This window comes from Salvelinus namaycush, chromosome 2 (assembly GCF_016432855.1).
Source record: "Salvelinus namaycush isolate Seneca chromosome 2, SaNama_1.0, whole genome shotgun sequence".
In the NCBI taxonomy this organism is placed as follows: domain Eukaryota; kingdom Metazoa; phylum Chordata; class Actinopteri; order Salmoniformes; family Salmonidae; genus Salvelinus; species Salvelinus namaycush.
Window position 1 is genome coordinate 6,730,524 of NC_052308.1, and position 19,461 is coordinate 6,749,984.

At 47.2% G+C, this 19,461-nt stretch overlaps 1 protein-coding gene across 2 annotated transcripts in view; it reads right to left on the bottom strand.

Moving 5' to 3' along the window:
- The window catches only part of LOC120024178 (kinesin-like protein KIF21B), a 56,835-nt gene that overhangs the window by 8,747 nt on the left and 28,627 nt on the right, over positions 1–19,461 (bottom strand). The window contains exons 25-30 of one of the 2 annotated variants that reach the window (XM_038968354.1): positions 17,852–18,057; positions 17,477–17,551; positions 17,038–17,148; positions 7,801–7,839; positions 664–800; positions 1–175 (exon numbers count right to left, since the gene is read on the bottom strand). The exon at positions 1–175 is cut by the window's left edge and continues 6 nt beyond it. In XM_038968354.1, the coding sequence (XP_038824282.1) occupies positions 1–175; positions 664–800; positions 7,801–7,839; positions 17,038–17,148; positions 17,477–17,551; positions 17,852–18,057 (743 nt within the window). The remainder of the gene's footprint in view (positions 176–663; positions 801–7,800; positions 7,840–17,037; positions 17,149–17,476; positions 17,552–17,851; positions 18,058–19,461) is intronic. The other variant, XM_038968363.1, reaches the window with a different exon arrangement.

Genomic DNA, 19,461 nt, shown 5'->3' on the forward strand with positions numbered 1-19,461 from the left:
GTGCGGACACACTTGGCGGAGTCTCGTATGTCCCAGACCTTGATGTATGAGGTGGAGACTGAGAAGACGAGGCAGGAGGAGGAACAGTATTTGACTGACACCACATTGTTGGGATGGCCTTTCAACGTGACGATCTCCTGTCCCGTCACCAGGTTCCACATCTTACACGTCCGGTCTGATGAGGAGAGACCAGGTGAGACGGATCAAAAAAACAGAAACAGAAAACTTCTAACCTGTTTTTATTTCAGCTAATTAAGGTCTTGATAATGAATTGATTGGGCAAAAAAAAAGTGTGATTCAATGTCTGTTTTTACGTGGACACAAATCAGAGGAGGCTGGTGGAAGAAGATATAGGAGAACAGGCTCATTGTAATGGCTGGAATGGAGTCAATGGAATGGTATGGAATAAATCAAACCTATGGAAACCACATGTTTGACTCCATTCCGTCAATTCCAATCCAGCCATTACAATGAGCCCGTCTTCCTATTGCTCCGTCCACCAGCCTCCTCTGATATGTATTATTTGTCTATATGATGAACAACAAATGTCCTCTTTAAAAGGTCCAGTACGTCCAGAGGTTTTCCTGGCTACCATGATAAGAAGAAACTCCTGACCTCAGCTGGGAGGACAGTGTTGGTGTTGTCGTGGCAACGTTGACGTACCCTTAGATCCCGTAAAGAGCAGTTCATCTGTAGCGTCCACACAGAGGACAGGTTTAGAGTGTCCCTCTGCCACGGCAGAACACTGGAGGGGCGCAGTCCGCCCTCCCTTCACACCCCCCGTGGGACTGATCACACCCCTGTGGGAGACACACTGTTAAACACACACACTGACAGAGACACACCATCACACACACACACACACAACACACAGACCACTGACCCCACACAGATACAAAACATCTAAAAACACACAAAGAACACAATACACACACACTAGAACACAATACACACACACACTAGAACACAATAGGTTAAAGAGTACAGCTCTACCATGCCCCTTGCTGGGGATAAAGACATGTAAACTCTCACTTCCTTCCTCTCCTTCTCTCTATCCCTTCCTCTCCTTCTCTCTCTCCACCCCTTCCTCTAGCTTCTCTCTCTCCACCCCTTCCTCTCCTTCTCTCTATCCACCCCTTCCTCTCCTTCTCTCTCTCCACCCCTTCCTCTCCTTCTCTCTCTCCACCCCTTCCTCTCCTTCTCTCTCTCCACCCCTTCCTCTCCTTCTCTCTCTCCATCCCTTCCTCTCCTTCTCTCTCTCCACCCCTTCCTCTCCTTCTCTCTCTCTACCCCTTCCTCTCCTTCTCTCTCTCCACCCCTTCCTCTCCTTCTCTCTCTCCACCCCTTCCTCTCCTTCTCTCTCTCCACCCCTTCCTCTCCTTCTCTCTCTCCACCCCTTCCTCTAGCTTCTCTCTATCCATCCCTTCCTCTCCTTCTCTCTCTCCATCCCTTCCTCTCCTTCTCTCTCTCCATCCCTTCCTCTCCATCCCTTCCTCTCCTTCTCTCTCTCCATCCCTTCCTCTCCTTCCCTTCCTCTCCTTCTCTCTCTCCACCCCTTCCTCTCCTTCTCTCTCCACCCCTTCCTCTAGCTTCTCTCTATCCATCCCTTCCTCTCCTTCTCTCTCTCCATCCCTTCCTCTCCTTCTCTCTCTCCATCCCTTCCTCTCCTTCCCTTCCTCTCTTTCTCTCTCTCCATCCCTTCCTCTCCTTCTCTCTCTCCACCCCTTCCTCTCCTTCTCTCTCTCCATCCCTTCCTCTCCTTCTCTCTCTCCATCCCTTCCTCTCCATCCCTTCCTCTCCATCCCTTCCTCTCCTTCTCTCTCTCCATCCCTTCCTCTCCTTCCCTTCCTCTCCATCCCTTCCTCTCCTTCTCTCTCTCCATCCCTTCCTCTCCTTCTCTCTCTCCACCCCTTCCTCTCCTTCTCTCTCTCCACCCCTTCCTCTCCTTCTCTCTCTCCATCCCTTCCTCTCCTTCTCTCTCTCCATCCCTTCCTCTCCATCCCTTCCTCTCCTTCTCTCTCTCCATCCCTTCCTCTCCTTCTCTCTCTCCATCCCCTCCTCTCCATCCCTTCCTCTAGCTTCTCTCTCTCCATCCCTTCCTCTCCTTCTCTCTCTCCACCCCTTCCTCTCCTTCTCTCTCTCCATCCCTTCCTCTCCTTCTCTCTCTCCATCCCTTCCTCTCCTTCCCTTCCTCTCCACCCCTTCCTCTCCTTCTCTTCCTCTCCACCCCTTCCTCTCCTTCTCTCTCTCCATCCCTTCCTCTCCTTCCCGTCCTCTCCACCCCTTCCTCTCCTTCTCTTCCTCTCCATCCCTTCCTCTCCTTCCCTTCCTCTCCTTCTCTCTCTCCATCCCTTCCTCTCCTTCTCTCTCTCCATCCCTTCCTCTCCATCCCTTCCTCTAGCTTCTCTCTCTCCACCCCTTCCTCTCCTTCTCTCTCCACCCCTTCCTCTCCTTCTCTCTCTCCATCCCTTCCTCTCCTTCTCTCTCTCCATCCCTTCCTCTCCTTCCCTTCCTCTCCTTCTCTCTCTCCATCCCTTCCTCTCCTTCTCTCTCTCCATCCCTTCCTCTCCATCCCTTCCTCTAGCTTCTCTCTCTCTCCACCCCTTCCTCTCCTTCTCTCTCCACCCCTTCCTCTCCTTCTCTTTCTCCATCCCTTCCTCTCCTTCTCTCTCTCCATCCCTTCCTCTCCATCCCTCTCTTTTTTTGGAAGCCCAATTAGAGAGCTTGACCTAAAACCATCCATCTCCTGGCTGGCAGTGGAAGCAGCAATCTCTACTCCGCAGAAATAACGAACCTCTCCTCTCCCTCTTTTGCTCCATCCCTTCCTCCTTGTTCCTTCCTCTCTTTCTCCCTCTCTCTCCCTCCCCCCTTCTAGCTCTGTTTAGCTATCTCTCCATCTCATTCTCCTCTTCATCCTCCATCTCTCTCCCTCTATCAGCTATCTCTCCCTCTCCTCCCTCTCTCTGTGTCTGTCTCCCTCTTCATTCCTCTCCCTCTTTTGGTTCTTGCTGGCAGGACCAGGGTCCCAGAGTGCTCAGGGGGAATTGGCCGAGCGAGAAAGATGGAAAATTAGTATCCAGTGAGTTTCATATTGCGCTGTGGCTGGAACCACTGGGGGGGGGGAGAGAGAGAGGGGGGGAGACAGAGAGAGAGAGGGGGGGGGGGGGGGGAGAGAGAGAGAGAGAGAGATAGAGAGAGAGAGAGAGAGAGAGAGAGAGAGAGAGAGAGAGAGAGAGAGAGAGAGAGAGAGAGAGAGAGTGTGGGGAATAGGGACCAGTCATTAAAGACAAAACTGGGACAGATGAGTCTCCCTGGACTCATCTGTCCCCCCCCCCCCCCCCCCCCCACACACACACACACACTTGTCCTCTTCCCCAAGTCCCATATCACTTCCCCTCCCTCTCTATGTAGTGACATGCTTGGTGCTTTAAAAGCAGGTGAACAGCATGACTGCTAGAGCAGCCTCAGCCACACACTCAGAACAACAGGACAAGCTGCATGCATGTCAGCTAACGCAATAACAACACCAGCCAAAAGAAGAACAGTTATATAGGAACACAGTGCTGTTCATTCAAATGATGATGGAGAACAGCGAGGGTTCACTGCATCGAAGATAAGAAGCACAACTCAACAACAGCCGGTAGCAGCCAACTCAAACACAACAACAACAACACCACAACATCCTGTGACATCATATCTACATGCAGCATCTCCAGCAATCAAGAGTGAGCGTATTTGTGGCCCTCGCCCCTTCTGAGCCAATCCCAGTTCAGAGTTTGGTCCGAAGCAGAGGCTTCTGGGACAGACAGGCGAGTGAGTGAGTGGGGGGGGGGGGGGGGGGGGCTGTCACATCAGACCCCCTCTGTCTGTGGCCTAGGGCCCAGTTCCAAACCCCCTCCCCCCTCTCCTCTGTCTGTGGCCTAGGGCCCGGTTCCAAACCCCCTCTCCTCTGTCTGTGGCCTAGGGCCCAGATCCAATCCAAATGGACTGAATGAGTGGTTGGATTGGAACCATGACTTTGTCTGGTCACACAGGATGGAGGTAAGGTGTGACAGGGCTAGTATATCGGCCTCATTCCAAATATTCCCTGTCGGTTTGGAATTGGGCACATGTGGTTTATGGATAAAAGGGTGTGGAAGGGAGGGGTGTCTTCTGAATTAATCTTATTGCTGGGGAGCAGTGGTGTAAAGTACTTAAGTAAAAATACTCTAAAGTACTACTTAAGTAGTTTTAGGGGTATCTGTACGTTACTTTAATATTGATATTTTTGACAACTTTTACTTTTACTTCACTACATTCCTAAAGAAAATATATATTTTTTTACTCCATACATTTTGACTGACACACAAAAGTACTCATTACATTTTGAATGCTTTGCGGGACAAGAAAATTGTCAAATTCACACACTTATCAAGAGAACATCCCTGGTCATCCCTACTGTCTCTGATCTGGCGGACTCAGTAAACATAAATGCTTAATTTGTAAAATATGTCTAAGTGTTGGAGTGGTGGAGTGTTGGAGTGGTGGAGTGTTGGTGTGGTGGAGTGTTGGAGTGGTGGAGTGTTGGAGTGTTGGAGTGGAGGAGTGGTGGAGTGTTGGAGTGTTGGAGTGGTGGAGTGGTGGAGTGTTGGAGTGGTGGAGTGGTGGAGTGTTGGAGTGGTGGAGTGGTGGAGTGTTGGAGTGTTGGAGTGTTGGAGTGTTGGAGTGGTGGAGTGTTGGAGTGGTGGAGTGTTGGAGTGTTGGAGTGGTGGAGTGGTGGAGTGTTGGAGTGGTGGAGTGGTGGAGTGGTGGAGTGTTGGAGTGGTGGAGTGGTGGAGTGTTGGAGTGGTGGAGTGGTGGAGTGGTGGAGTGTGCCCCTGGCTATCTGTAAATAAAAAAAACAAGAAAATGGTGCCGTCTGGTTTGCCTACTATAAGGAATTTGAAATTATTTATACTTTTACTTTTGATACTTAAGTATATTTTAGATATTACATTTACCTTTGATACTTAACTTCTTTGGGGTAGGGGGCATTATTTTCACGCCCGGATGAAAAGCGTGCCCAGAGTAAACTGCCTGCTACTCAGGCCCAGATATGCATAGTATTAGTAGATTTGGTTAGAAAACACTCTGAAGTTTCTAAAACTGTTTGAATGATGTCTGTGAGTATAACAGAACTCATATGGCAGGCAAAAACCTGAGAAAAAATCCAACCAGGAAGTGGGAAATCTGAGGTTTGTAGGTTTTCAACTCTTTGCTTATCCAAGATACAGTGGAAATGGGGTCATGTTGCACTTCCTAAGGCTTCCACTAGATGTCAACAGTCTATAGAACATTGTTTGATGCTTCTACTGTGAAGTGGGGGCAAATGAGAGGAGATTGAGTAAGGTCTCTCCCAGAGTGCCATGAGCTGACCAATGCGCTGACCATGCGCGTTCATGTGAGAGTTAGCTGCGTTCCATCGCATTTCCAAAGACAAAGGAATTCTCCGGTTGGAACATTATTGAAGATTTATGTTAAAAACATCCTAAAGATTGATTCTATACATCGTTTGACATGTTTCTACAGACTGTAACGGAACTTTTTGGACTTTTCGTCCGTACTGTCCGCTGGACTTGCACGCGCGTCGTGAGTTTAGATTGTGTACTGAACGCGCGAACAACAAGGAGGAATTTGGACATAAATGATGGACATTATCGAACAAAACAAACATTTATTGTGGAACTGGGATTCCTGGGAGTGCATTCTGATGAAGATCATCAAAAGTAAGTGAATATTTATAATGCTATTTCTGACTTCTGTTGACTCCAACATGGCGGATATCTCTTTGGGTTGATTTGTCGTCTTAGCGCCGTACTCAGATTATTGCATGGTTTGCTTTTTCCGTAAAGTTTTTTTTAAATCTGACACAGCGGTTGCATTAAGGAGAGGTATATCTATAATTCAATGTGTAACACTTGTATTTTCATCAACATTTATGATGAGTATTTCTGTAAATTGTTGTGGCTCTCTGCAAAATCACCGGATGTTTTGGAAGTACTGAACATAACGTACCAATGTAAACTGAGATTTTTGGATATAAATATTTTACTTTACCGAACAAAACATACATGTATTGTGTAACATGAAGTCCTATTAGTGTCATCTGATGAAGATCATCAAAGGTTTATCTATATTTCTGCTTTTGTGACTCCTCTCTTTGGCTGGAAAAAATGGCTGTGTTTTTCTGTGAATAGGCACTCACCTAACATAATCGTTAGGTTTGCTTTCGTCGTAAAGCCTATTTGAAATCGGACACTGTGGCTGGATTTACAACAAGTGTATATTTAAAATGGTGTAAAATACATGTATGTTTGAGGAATTTTATGGGATTTCTGTTGTTTTGAATTTGGCGCCCTGCACTTTCACTGGCTGCGTCTCACCTCGTCAACAGCCAGTGAAAGTGCAGGGCGCCAAATTCAAACAACAGACATCTCATAATTAAAATTCCTCAGACAATCATGTGTCTTATACCATTTTAAAGGTAATCTTGTTGTTAATCCCACCAAAGTGTCCGATTTCAAATAGGCTTTACAGCGAAAGCACCACAAACGATTATGTTAGGTCACCGCAAAATCACAGACAAACACAGTCATTTTTCACAAAAGTCACACAAAAAAAAAGCGAGAGAGATAGAGATAAAATTAATCACTAACCTTTGATGATCTTCATCAGATGACACTCATAGGACTTCATGTTACACAATACATATATGTTTTGTTCGATAAAGTTCATATTTATAAAAACCTCAGTTTACATTGGCGCCATTGTTATTGTTTTGAAACTTCTGTATGTGTAATGTTTACTGTTAATTTTTATTGTTTATTTCACTTTTGTATATTGTCTACCTCACTTGCTTTGGCAATGTTAACACATGTTTCCCATGCCAATAAAGCCCCTTGAATTGAATTGAAATTGACAGAGAGAGAGACAGAGAGAGAGAGGAGAGAGAGACAGACAGAGAGAGGAGAGAGAGAGACAGTGAGAGAGAGGAGAGAGAAAGACAGACAGAGAGAGGCGAGAGAGAGACAGAGAGAGAGAGGAGAGAGAGAGACAGAGAGAGAGAGAGAGAGGGGAGAGAGTTGGCAGCTACCGTACATTCAGCTAAGGCCTAGAGAGGGTTTGTTTTGCTCTAGATAACCACATACCTGTTTCTCCCTCTCTATCTACTTGTCCTATTACTGTTTGGAGACTTACAGGTTGAAACAGCTGTGCTGCTCAGGGCAGCTGGGTCGTCCCATAACAAATCATCTCTTAACATATCCAACAGAGCACTGCCAAAATAGTTTTTAATTATTCATGTTGGTACAGCCTTCTGTTTTCGAGCAATTTCTGAGTGGCAATGTGAATTCAAAACGTTCTAATAGGGTTATGATTGATATGTCCAGGCAAAAATGTCATTCTTTATTGTCTAGGAAAGGGAGTCACAATGCTTATGAGCATTACCAATGCCTAGTTGTGTGCTGTCAATGCTTAATATTTATGCTATCCACTCCATTTGTGAATCTCATAGTAGCCTTGAATTCATTGAACTGACCTCACCCAAAGCTCTCCAGACAGAAAGATTAGTTCAGATGCCATGAGTTGGGGGGACGGACAATGCAAATATGAAACACCACACTGGTGGAAGGGGATTGGAGGAGGGTGAGGGGGGACCAATGAGGCTAAATCATGCTCCACATCAACTCTGCCTAGCCCGGGAAAGGAGGAGGGGCCAGCCGAGTGACTGGCCAATCAGGCAAGAGGAGAGACAGAATGGAAGGGACAGATAGATATCTCTACCTGAGAACCTCAGAGTGAGTGGAGTCGCTGTCATCTGACCTGAAGACAGAACAGGAGAGGAGCAGGGTTAGGAGAGGAGAAGGGAAGAGAGGATCAGGGTTAGGAGAGGAGAGGAGATGAGAGAAGAGAAGAGAAGCAGGGTTAGGAGAGGAGAAGAGAGGATCAGGGTTAGGAGAGGAGAAGACAGGATCAGGGTTAGGAGAGGAGAAGAGAGGAGCAGGGTTAGGAGAGGAGAAGACAGGATCAGGGTTAGGAGAGGAGAAGAGAGGAGCAGGGTTAGAAGAGGAGAGGATCAGGGTTAGGAGAGGAGAAGACAGGAAAAGGATTAGGAGAGGAAAGGATCAGGGTGAGGAGAGGAAAGGATCAAGGTTAGGAGACGAAAGGATCAGGGTTAGGATAGGAGAGGATCAGGGTTAGGATAGGAGAGGATCAGGGTTAGGATAGAAGAGGATCAGGGTTAGGATAGGAGAGGATCAGGGTTAGGATAGGAGAGGATCAGGGTTAGGATAGGAGAGGATCAGGGTTAGGAGAGGAGAGGAAAGGATCAGGGTTAGGAGAGGAGAGGAGCAGGGTTAGGAGAGAAGAAGAGAGGAGCAGGGTTAGGAGAGGAGAAGAGAGGAGCAGAGTTAGGAGAGGAGAAGAGAGGAGCAGGGTTAGGAGAGGATAGGAGAGAAGAGAAGCAGGGTTAGGAGAGGAGAAGAGAGGAGCAGGGTTAGGAGAGGAGAAGAGAGGAGCAGGGTTAGGAGAGGAGAAGAGAGGATCAGGGTTAGGAGAGGAAAGGATCAGGGTTAGGAGAGGAGAAGAGAGGATCAGGGTTAGGAGAGGAGAAGAGAGGAGCAGGGTTAGGAGAGGAGAAGAGAGGATCAGGGTTAGGAGAGGAGAAGAGAGGAGCAGAGTTAGGAGAAGAGAGGAGCAGGGTTCCGAGAGGAGAAGAGAGGAGCAGGGTTAGGAGAGGATCAGGGTTAGGAGAGGAGAAGACAGGAGAAGGGTTAGGAGAGGAAAGGATCAGGGTTAGGAGAGGAGAAGAGAGGATCAGGGTTAGGAGAGGAGAAGAGAGGATCAGGTTTAGGAGATGAGAAGAGAGGAGAGACGAGAAGCAGGGTTAGGAGAGGAGAAGAGAGGATCAGGTTTAGGAGATGAGAAGAGAAGAGAGGAGAGAAGAGAAGCAGGGTTAGGAGAGGAGAGACGCATGGTTAGGAGAGGAGAAGAGAGGATCAGGGTTAGGAGAGGAGAAGAGAGGATCAGGGTTAGGAGAGGAGAGGAGCAGGGTTAGGAGAGAAGAAGAGAGGATCAGGGTTAGGAGAGGAGAGGAGAGAAGAGAAGCAGGGTTATGAGAGGAGAGAAGCACGGTTAGGGGAGGAGAAGAGAGGAAGTTAGGAGCATATTGAGCACTATAGCTAGAGGAGAAAGGGTTATACTGGTAGGGTTAGGTTCAGGTTCAGGGATAGGGAATAGGGGATGGCTAGCCTGTGTGACAGTTTGTTCCAGCCTGTGACAAGACAGCAGAAACAACATCTGCCACTCAGACTAGCCAATGGCAGGGTCAGGTTTAGGATTAGGGGAGGTACAGTTATCCATAAAGTTTCTGGGTTAAAGAAGGAAGGGATACCTACAGTACAGTAAGGGATAAAACAGAAGTACACTTAAAGAGGGAGGGCTTACTGGGATTGGGGGTGGGGTTTACCAGGAACCAGGAAGTAAAGGAAGAGGAAGGGCAGGGAGAGGGAGAGGGAGAGGGATTTGGGTTATCAGCAGGGAGACAGCAGTTGATTGGAAGACAGGGTTGTCAATCAGACTGGACATCTCAGGAGAACCCACCCACTCTTAGTTAACTGTCTCTGTGGGAAAGATCTGCTCCGGTGTACCGCCTATTCCCTGAGTTGTAAGTAGGGAAAACACTGGCAAGTGTGTGAAAAGTAGTGCACTATTAAGGGAATAGGCTGCCATTAGGCACATCCTATAAATATTTTATTGCTCAGCAGTCATTGTAATGCCAGTTGTAAATTCAGATTTATGTAGGGAGCAAAGCTGTTAGAAGGCAGCAGAACAATATCACCTCTATAAATTCTGTCATAGTACCTGCTTTTTAATACCCTATGAGGTTGATGGGGGCGTGTTTATTAATGCCCAGTATACTGACTTATGGGTGCAATGTGCATATGAAACCAGACCATATGTATATATCTGGCTCTGGCTAAATATCTAGTATTCAGAACCTCTTGTTACTTTTCCCTGAGAATCTTTGAGCTGTTTTTGTAGAAACTACTAGTGTAAATGTTTTGTACCAAGCCCATAGGGATATCGTTGTTTTGGGAGGTAGGAAAGGGAACGGGAAAGGGAAAGGGAGATACCTAATCAGTTGTACAACTGAATGCATTCAACTGAAATGTGTCTTCCTCATTTAACCCAACCACTCTGAATCAGAGAGGTACAGGGGGCTGCCTTAATCGACATCCACATCTTCAGCCACTGGGGAACAGTGGGTTTACTACCTTGCTCAGGGGTAGAATGACAGATTTTTGCCTTGTCACCTCGGGGAGGACAGGAGAGTATGTTTGAGGTGAGAGGACAGGAGAGTATGTTTGAGGTGAGAGGACAGGAGAGTATGTTTGAGGTGAGAGGACAGGAGAGTATGTTTGAGGTGAGAGGACAGGAGAGTCTGTTTGAGGTGAGAGGACAGGAGTGTCTGTTTGAGGTGAGAGGACAGGAGAGTCTGTTTGAGGTGAGAGGACAGGAGAGTATGTTTGAGGTGAGAGGACAGGAGAGTATGTTTGAGGTGAGAGGACAGGAGAGTATGTTTGAGGTGAGAGGACAGGAGTGTCTGTTTGAGGTGAGAGGACAGGAGAGTCTGTTTGAGGTGAGAGGACAGGAGAGTATGTTTGAGGTGGGAGGACAGGAGTGTCTGTTTGAGGTGAGAGGACAGGAGAGTATGTTTGAGGTGAGAGGACAGGAGAGTATGTTTGAGGTGGGAGGACAGGAGTGTCTGTTTGAGGTGAGAGGACAGGAGAGTATGTTTGAGGTGAGAGGACAGGAGAGTATGTTTGAGGTGAGAGGACAGGAGAGTATGTTTGAGGTGAGAGGACAGGAGTGTCTGTTTGAGGTGAGAGGACAGGAGTGTATGTTTGAGGTGAGAGGACAGGAGAGTATGTTTGAGGTGAGAGGACAGGAGAGTATGTTTGAGGTGAGAGGACAGGAGAGTATGTTTGAGGTGAGAGGACAGGAGAGTCTGTTTGAGGTGAGAGAACAGGAGAGTATGTTTGAGGTGAGAGGACAGGAGTGTCTGTTTGAGGTGAGAGGACAGGAGATTCTGTTTGAGGTGGGAGGACAGGAGAGTATGTTTGAGGTGGGAGGACAGGAGAGTATGTTTGAGGTGAGAGGACAGGAGTGTATGTTTGAGGTGGGAGGACAGGAGAGTCTGTTTGAGGTGAGAGGACAGGAGAGTCAGTCTGTTTGAGGTGAGAGGACAGGAGAGTCTGTTTGAGGTGAGAGGACAGGAGAGTATGTTTGAGGTGGGAGGACAGGAGAGTCTGTTTGAGGTGAGAGGACAGGAGTGTCTGTTTGAGGTGAGAGGACAGGAGAGTATGTTTGAGGTGGGAGGACAGGAGAGTCTGTTTGAGGTGAGAGGACAGGAGATTCTGTTTGAGGTGAGAGGACAGGAGTGTCTGTTTGAGGTGAGAGGACAGGAGAGTCTGTTTGAGGTGAGAGGACAGGAGAGGACAGGAGTGTCTGTTTGAGGTGAGAGGACAGGAGTGTCTGTTTGAGGTGAGAGGACAGGAGAGTATGTTTGAGGTGAGAGGACAGGAGAGTATGTTTGAGGTGAGAGGACAGGAGAGTATGTTTGAGGTGAGAGGACAGGAGTGTCTGTTTGAGGTGAGAGGACAGGAGAGTATGTTTGAGGTGAGAGGACAGGAGAGTATGTTTGAGGTGAGAGGACAGGAGAGTATGTTTGAGGTGAGAGGACAGGAGTGTCTGTTTGAGGTGAGAGGACAGGAGTGTCTGTTTGAGGTGAGAGGACAGGAGTGTATGTTTGAGGTGAGAGGACAGGAGAGTATGTTTGAGGTGAGAGGACAGGAGAGTATGTTTGAGGTGAGAGGACAGGAGAGTATGTTTGAGGTGAGAGGACAGGAGTGTCTGTTTGAGGTGAGAGGACAGGAGAGTATGTTTGAGGTGAGAGGACAGGAGAGGACAGGAGTGTCTGTTTGAGGTGAGAGGACAGGAGTGTCTGTTTGAGGTGAGAGGACAGGAGTGTCTGTTTGAGGTGAGAGGACAGGAGTGTCTGTTTGAGGTGAGAGGACAGGAGTGTCTGTTTGAGGTGAGAGGACAGGAGTGTCTGTTTGAGGTGAGAGGACAGGAGTGTATGTTTGAGGTGAGAGGACAGGAGAGTATGTTTGAGGTGAGAGGACAGGAGAGTATGTTTGAGGTGAGAGGACAGGAGAGTATGTTTGAGGTGAGAGGACAGGAGAGTATGTTTGAGGTGAGAGGACAGGAGAGTATGTTTGAGGTGAGAGGACAGGAGAGTATGTTTGAGGTGAGAGGACAGGAGAGTATGTTTGAGGTGGGAGGACAGGGGTGTATGTTTGAGGTGAGAGGACAGGAGAGTATGTTTGAGGTGAGAGGACAGGAGAGTATGTTTGAGGTGAGAGGACAGGAGAGTATGTTTGAGGTGAGAGGACAGGAGAGTATGTTTGAGGTGAGAGGACAGGAGAGTATGTTTGAGGTGGGAGGACAGGAGTGTCTGTTTGAGGTGAGAGGACAGGAGAGTATGTTTGAGGTGAGAGGACAGGAGTGTCTGTTTGAGGTGAGAGGACAGGAGAGTATGTTTGAGGTGAGAGGACAGGAGAGTATGTTTGAGGTGGGAGGACAGGAGTGTCTGTTTGAGGTGAGAGGACAGGAGAGTATGTTTGAGGTGAGAGGACAGGAGAGTATGTTTGAGGTGAGAGGACAGGAGAGTATGTTTGGGGAGAGAGGACAGGAGAGTATGTTTGAGGTGAGAGGACAGGAGAGTATGTTTGAGGTGAGAGGACAGGAGAGTATGTTTGAGGTGAGAGGACAGGAGAGTATGTTTGAGGTGAGAGGACAGGAGAGTATGTTTGAGGTGAGAGGACAGGAGAGTATGTTTGAGGTGAGAGGACAGGAGTGTATGTTTGAGGTGAGAGGACAGGAGTGTATGTTTGAGGTGAGAGGACAGGAGAGTATGTTTGAGGTGAGAGGACAGGAGAGTATGTTTGAGGTGAGAGGACAGGAGAGTATGTTTGAGGTGAGAGGACAGGAGAGTATGTTTGAGGTGAGAGGACAGGAGAGTATGTTTGAGGTGAGAGGACAGGAGAGTATGTTTGAGGTGAGAGGACAGGAGTGTCTGTTTGAGGTGAGAGGACAGGAGAGTATGTTTGAGGTGAGAGGACAGGAGAGTATGTTTGAGGTGAGAGGACAGGAGAGGACAGAAGAGTATGTTTGAGGTGAGAGGACAGGAGTGTCTGTTTGAGGTGAGAGGACAGGAGTGTCTGTTTGAGGTGAGAGGACAGGAGTGTCTGTTTGAGGTGAGAGGACAGGAGTGTCTGTTTGAGGTGAGAGGACAGGAGTGTCTGTTTGAGGTGAGAGGACAGGAGTGTCTGTTTGAGGTGAGAGGACAGGAGTGTCTGTTTGAGGTGAGAGGACAGGAGTGTCTGTTTGAGGTGAGAGGACAGGAGTGTCTGTTTGAGGTGAGAGGACAGGAGTGTATGTTTGAGGTGAGAGGACAGGAGAGTATGTTTGAGGTGAGAGGACAGGAGAGTATGTTTGAGGTGAGAGGACAGGAGAGTATGTTTGAGGTGAGAGGACAGGAGAGTCTGTTTGAGGTGAGAGGACAGGAGAGTATGTTTGAGGTGAGAGGACAGGAGTGTCTGTTTGAGGTGAGAGGACAGGAGATTCTGTTTGAGGTGGGAGGACAGGAGAGTATGTTTGAGGTGGGAGGACAGGAGTGTATGTTTGAGGTGGGAGGACAGGAGAGTCTGTTTGAGGTGAGAGGACAGGAGAGTCAGTCTGTTTGAGGTGAGAGGACAGGAGTGTCTGTTTGAGGTGAGAGGACAGGAGAGTATGTTTGAGGTGGGAGGACAGGAGAGTCTGTTTGAGGTGAGAGGACAGGAGTGTCTGTTTGAGGTGAGAGGACAGGAGAGTATGTTTGAGGTGGGAGGACAGGAGAGTCTGTTTGAGGTGAGAGGACAGGAGAGTCTGTTTGAGGTGAGAGGACAGGAGTGTCTGTTTGAGGTGAGAGGACAGGAGAGTCTGTTTGAGGTGAGAGGACAGGAGTGTCTATTTGAGGTGAGAGGACAGGAGAGTATGTTTGAGGTGAGAGGACAGGAGAGTATGTTTGAGGTGAGAGGACAGGAGAGTATGTTTGAGGTGAGAGGACAGGAGTGTCTGTTTGAGGTGAGAGGACAGGAGTGTCTGTTTGAGGTGAGAGGACAGGAGTGTATGTTTGAGGTGAGAGGACAGGAGAGTATGTTTGAGGTGAGAGGACAGGAGAGTATGTTTGAGGTGAGAGGACAGGAGAGTATGTTTGAGGTGAGAGGACAGGAGTGTCTGTTTGAGGTGAGAGGACAGGAGAGTATGTTTGAGGTGAGAGGACAGGAGAGGACAGGAGTGTCTGTTTGAGGTGAGAGGACAGGAGTGTCTGTTTGAGGTGAGAGGACAGGAGTGTCTGTTTGAGGTGAGAGGACAGGAGTGTCTGTTTGAGGTGAGAGGACAGGAGTGTCTGTTTGAGGTGAGAGGACAGGAGTGTCTGTTTGAGGTGAGAGGACAGGAGTGTATGTTTGAGGTGAGAGGACAGGAGAGTATGTTTGAGGTGAGAGGACAGGAGAGTATGTTTGAGGTGAGAGGACAGGAGAGTATGTTTGAGGTGAGAGGACAGGAGAGTCTGTTTGAGGTGAGAGGACAGGAGTGTCTGTTTGAGGTGAGAGGACAGGAGTGTCTGTTTGAGGTGAGAGGACAGGAGAGTATGTTTGAGGTGAGAGGACAGGAGTGTCTGTTTGAGGTGAGAGGACAGGAGTGTCTGTTTGAGGTGAGAGGACAGGAGAGTATGTTTGAGGTGGGAGGACAGGAGAGTATGTTTGAGGTGGGAGGACAGGAGAGTATGTTTGCGCAGAGCAGCGGTCTGAGTCTTCTTTTCAGTGACAGTTTCTCAAAACTGAAAAAGTCCCAGAAAAAATGATATTTCCAGTGTGTTCCACAACAGACAGTTTCAAGACAAAGAAATATGAAACGTGTTAAACACTTTGAAAAAATGTATTCTGATGATGAAGGCCAGAGCCCAAGATTTTGAACGGAGAATGCACCAAAGCAACGTGAACACACACACAGTGCGTAGAGAAACATAACTTGGATTGATTCAAAGCATACTTAGAGATGGATTTAAAAGTGTTACAAAAACAATGTTGATGTGAAAACCATGTAAAACGACATAACATATTAAAAAAAAGACCTGTCACTAAACCTCATAAGATAAACCCATCTAACAATTACCATGTAATGAAACACATTTCTGAAATACCCCCCCAAACTATATATTCCAATAACCCAGCCACCATCCTAAACTCAATGGCGGCAAATGACACCATCCCCAAAGAGGAAGCTAGCCAGTTCCTCTGAGCTCAATTACCTAGTCCTGGTTTACATAATGAGAATCCAGAGGCAACCTCAGGCAGCCCTAGCCCACCCTAGTACACACAGACACAGACACAGACACAGTCACACACACACACACACACACAGACACAGTCACACACACACACACACACACAGACACAGTCACACACACACACACACACACACACACACACACACACACACACACACACACACACACACACACACACACACACACACACACACACACACACACACACACACACACACACACACACACAAATCACCACTTCCTACACCAATCAGGGGGTCAAAAAAAGGCCACAACCTATCAGGATTAATAAAGATTAGAAACTACATAAACAATTTAGAGAGGCTGACAATTAACTGCTGCCATTTCCAGAGCTGAGAACTAGAATCGTTTAAGAAGAGTAATGAACACAAGAGGACACTGGGATTTCCTGTTCTGAGTGTTTAAGAAGAGGAATGAACACAAGAGGACACTGGGATTTCCTGTTCTGAGTGTTTAAGAAGAGGAACGAACACAAGAGGACACTGGGATTTCCTGTTCTGAGTGTTTAAGAAGAGGAACGAACACAAGAGGACACTGGGATTTCCTGTTCTGAGTGTTTAAGAAGAGGAACGAACACAAGAGGACACTGGGATTTCCTGTTCTGAGGGCTTCTTTGCAACAGCCATCTCAAGAATGTTTTTCCGGACTCCAACCCTTCATCAGCTGAACTGTTTTTAAAATATCTTCTATTAGTGAGCGCTGAAAGTATATTTTCCATTGTTAATACGTTCCATTAAGAGCAGAGCCAGATTGTTCACGTCTATCTGTCTGGCAGCAGGACCTCTATTAGAGAATATCACCTAGAAACCTGCAGCGAGACTGTCCATCCTAGGATGAATGTGAATGGCTGTCAATGCCAGGTTAATGAGACCCTGATATTAATCTCAATCCATAGAACCATAGAACAACTCAGGAGGAGAACGATGAAAGAACCATAGGACAACTCAGGAGGAGAACGATGAAAGAACCATAGAACAACTCAGGAGGTGAACGATGAAAGAACCATAGGACAACTCAGGAGGAGAACGATGAAAAAACCATAGAACAACTCAGGAGGAGAACGATGAAAGAACCATAGGACAACTCAGGAGGAGAACGATGAAAGAACCATAGGACAACTCAGGAGGAGAACGATGAAAAAACCATAGAACAACTCAGGAGGAGAACGATGAAAGAACCATAGAACAACTCAGGAGGAGAACGATGAAAGAACCATAGAACAACTCAGGAGGAGAACGATGAAAGAACCATAAAACAACCATAGAACGATGAAAGAAAGGAAAGGACAGACAGGAAGTAAAGATCAGATGAGGAGGATGATTGGCTGAGAAAACAAAGAGCTTTGAAGGTTTTTTAAGGTTACAGTATGTGAGTGTGTGTTTGTCCGTGTCTGTCTGTCTGTCTGTCTGTCTGTCTGTCTGTCTCTGTCTCTGTCTCTGTCTCTGTCTGTGTCTCTGTCTCTGTCTCTGTGTGTGTGTGTGTGTGTGTGTGTGTGTGTGTGTGTGTGTGTGTGTGTGTGTGTGTGTGTGTGTGTGTGTACTTACTTGTCCAGTGCAGAGCCCTGACTCTGGTTGCTGGTGAGCCTTGAGAAGACATTGCGGTCGTTACGGGTTCTAAGAGGGGGGGAGGAGGGGGGAGTGAACCCATCAGCATTTCTGAGAGAGAGTGATAGGGGAGAGCGGTTGAGGGGAGGATGGGGAGAGGAGAGGTGGAGGGGGGGTGGTGTGGAGAGATGCGGGATATTATGAGAACAGCTGACTTTTCGGGAGTTAAGTTTGTGTCTCATATTCAATGATTGATTGGTTGATTCATGGATTGATTCATTGATTGATTAATGGATTGATTGAAGTCAAGTCATATTTATTTGAAGTACATTTCACATAGATCATTAAACAGGAATAACACAAAGCAGGAAGACAGGGTAAAGGGAATGTGGAGATTGAACAAAAGTGATTAGTGATTAGTGGGAAGACAGTTAGCTACCTGGAAGACTGGCCTCGGTCATAAGACTTCCTTCTTGTTAGAGGGGAGGTGTCACCACCGCGAGACTGTCTGGGACTGAGAGAGAGTTTATTATTGTTGCTTATTATGTAACATATGTTTCCCATGCCAATAAAGCACCTTGAATTGAATTGAATTCAGAGAGCGAGAGAGAATAAGCATTAGCATACAGTAGCAGATCGTTGAATTAGCATGTATTAGCATGTATTAGCACACCTTGAATTAGCATGTAACACTGCCATGCAGTTACAGACATATATGTTCCCTAGATGGCTGACAGCAGGCGTTGATGTGAAGCCACCGTCCCCCATATTGGTACTCCCCAGAAGTTACAGTGCGCCATAGCCTACAACTCACAAGGTGTGCCCCCTGACGGGCAGGTTGATGGTCCTGGACATCCGGTCTCTGAAGATAGGGAGGGTGAGGCTCATACTGGTCCCGTTCTCCTGGATGTCTGTCAGGGAGGCCAGGGACTTAGTGATGTTCTTAGTAGAGGGGTCTAACACGGGACACAGGTACTCTGCTGATACCGCCTTCATCTGGGCTGACAGACGAGGCTCCGTCTGGGGGGAGAATAATGAAGAAAAAGTCACATGATGTCTTTAATAAACTATACCTTGGGAGATAGTGGTATAATGATCCTGGAGATCTGTCAAGGCAACTGTCACCCAATTACTCATGTGTACAAGATGCACCGCCCACGACCGCAAGGCTCTCCAGAGGGTGGTGCGGTCTGCACAACGCATCACCGGGGGGCAAACTACCTGCCCTCCAGGACACCTACAGCACCCGATGTCACAGGAAGGCAAACATGATCATCAAGGACAACAACCATCCCAGTCACTGCCTGTTCACCCCGCTATCATCCAGAAGGCGAGGTCAGTACAGGTTGGTCAAAGCTGGGACCGAGAGACTGACAAATAGGTTCTATCTCAAGGCCATCAGACTGTTAAACTGCCATCACTAACACAGAGAGGCTTCTGCCTACATACAGACTTGAAATCATTGGCCACTTTAATAAATGGATCACTAGTCACTTTAAATAATGCCCCTTTAATAATGTTTACATATCTTACATTACTCATCTCATATGTATAAAGTATATTTTATACCATCTATTGAATCTTGCCTATATCGCTCATCCATATATTTATATGTACATATTTTTATTCCATCCCTTTAGATTTGTGTCATTAGGTAGTTGTTATGGAATTGTTAGATTACATGTTAGATATTGCTGCACTGTTGGAACTAGAAGCACAAGCATTTTGCTACACTCGCATTAACATCTGCTAACAATGTGTATGTGACCAATAACATTTGATTTGATTTGTGTAGAAGCTGCCATCTACAGGTATCTAATGGAACTATCCCCCTATGACTCATTTGTAGAGGCTGCCATCTACAGGTATCTATGGGAACTATCCCCCTATGACTCATGTGTAGAGGCTGTCATCTACAGGTATCTGATGGAACTATCCCCCTATGACTCATGTGTAGAGGCTGTCATCTACAGGTATCTGATGGAACTATCCCCCTATGACTCATGTGTAGAGGCTGACATCTACAGGTATCTGATGGAACTATCCCCCTATGACTCATGTGTAGAGGCTGCCATCTACAGGTATCTGATGGAACTATCCCCCTATGACTCATGTGTAGAGGCTGCCATCTACAGGTATCTATGGGAACTATCCCCCTATGACTCATGTGTAGAGGCTGCCATCTACAGGTATCTGATGGAACTATCCCCCTATGACTCATGTGTAGAGGCTGCCATCTACAGGTATCTATGGGAACTATCCCCCTATGACTCATTTGTAGAGGCTGCCATCTACAGGTATCTATGGGAACTATCCCCCTATGACTCATGTGTAGAGGCTGCCATCTACAGGTATCTGATGGAACTATCCCCCTATGACTCATGTGTAGAGGCTGCCATCTACAGGTATCTAATGGAACTATCC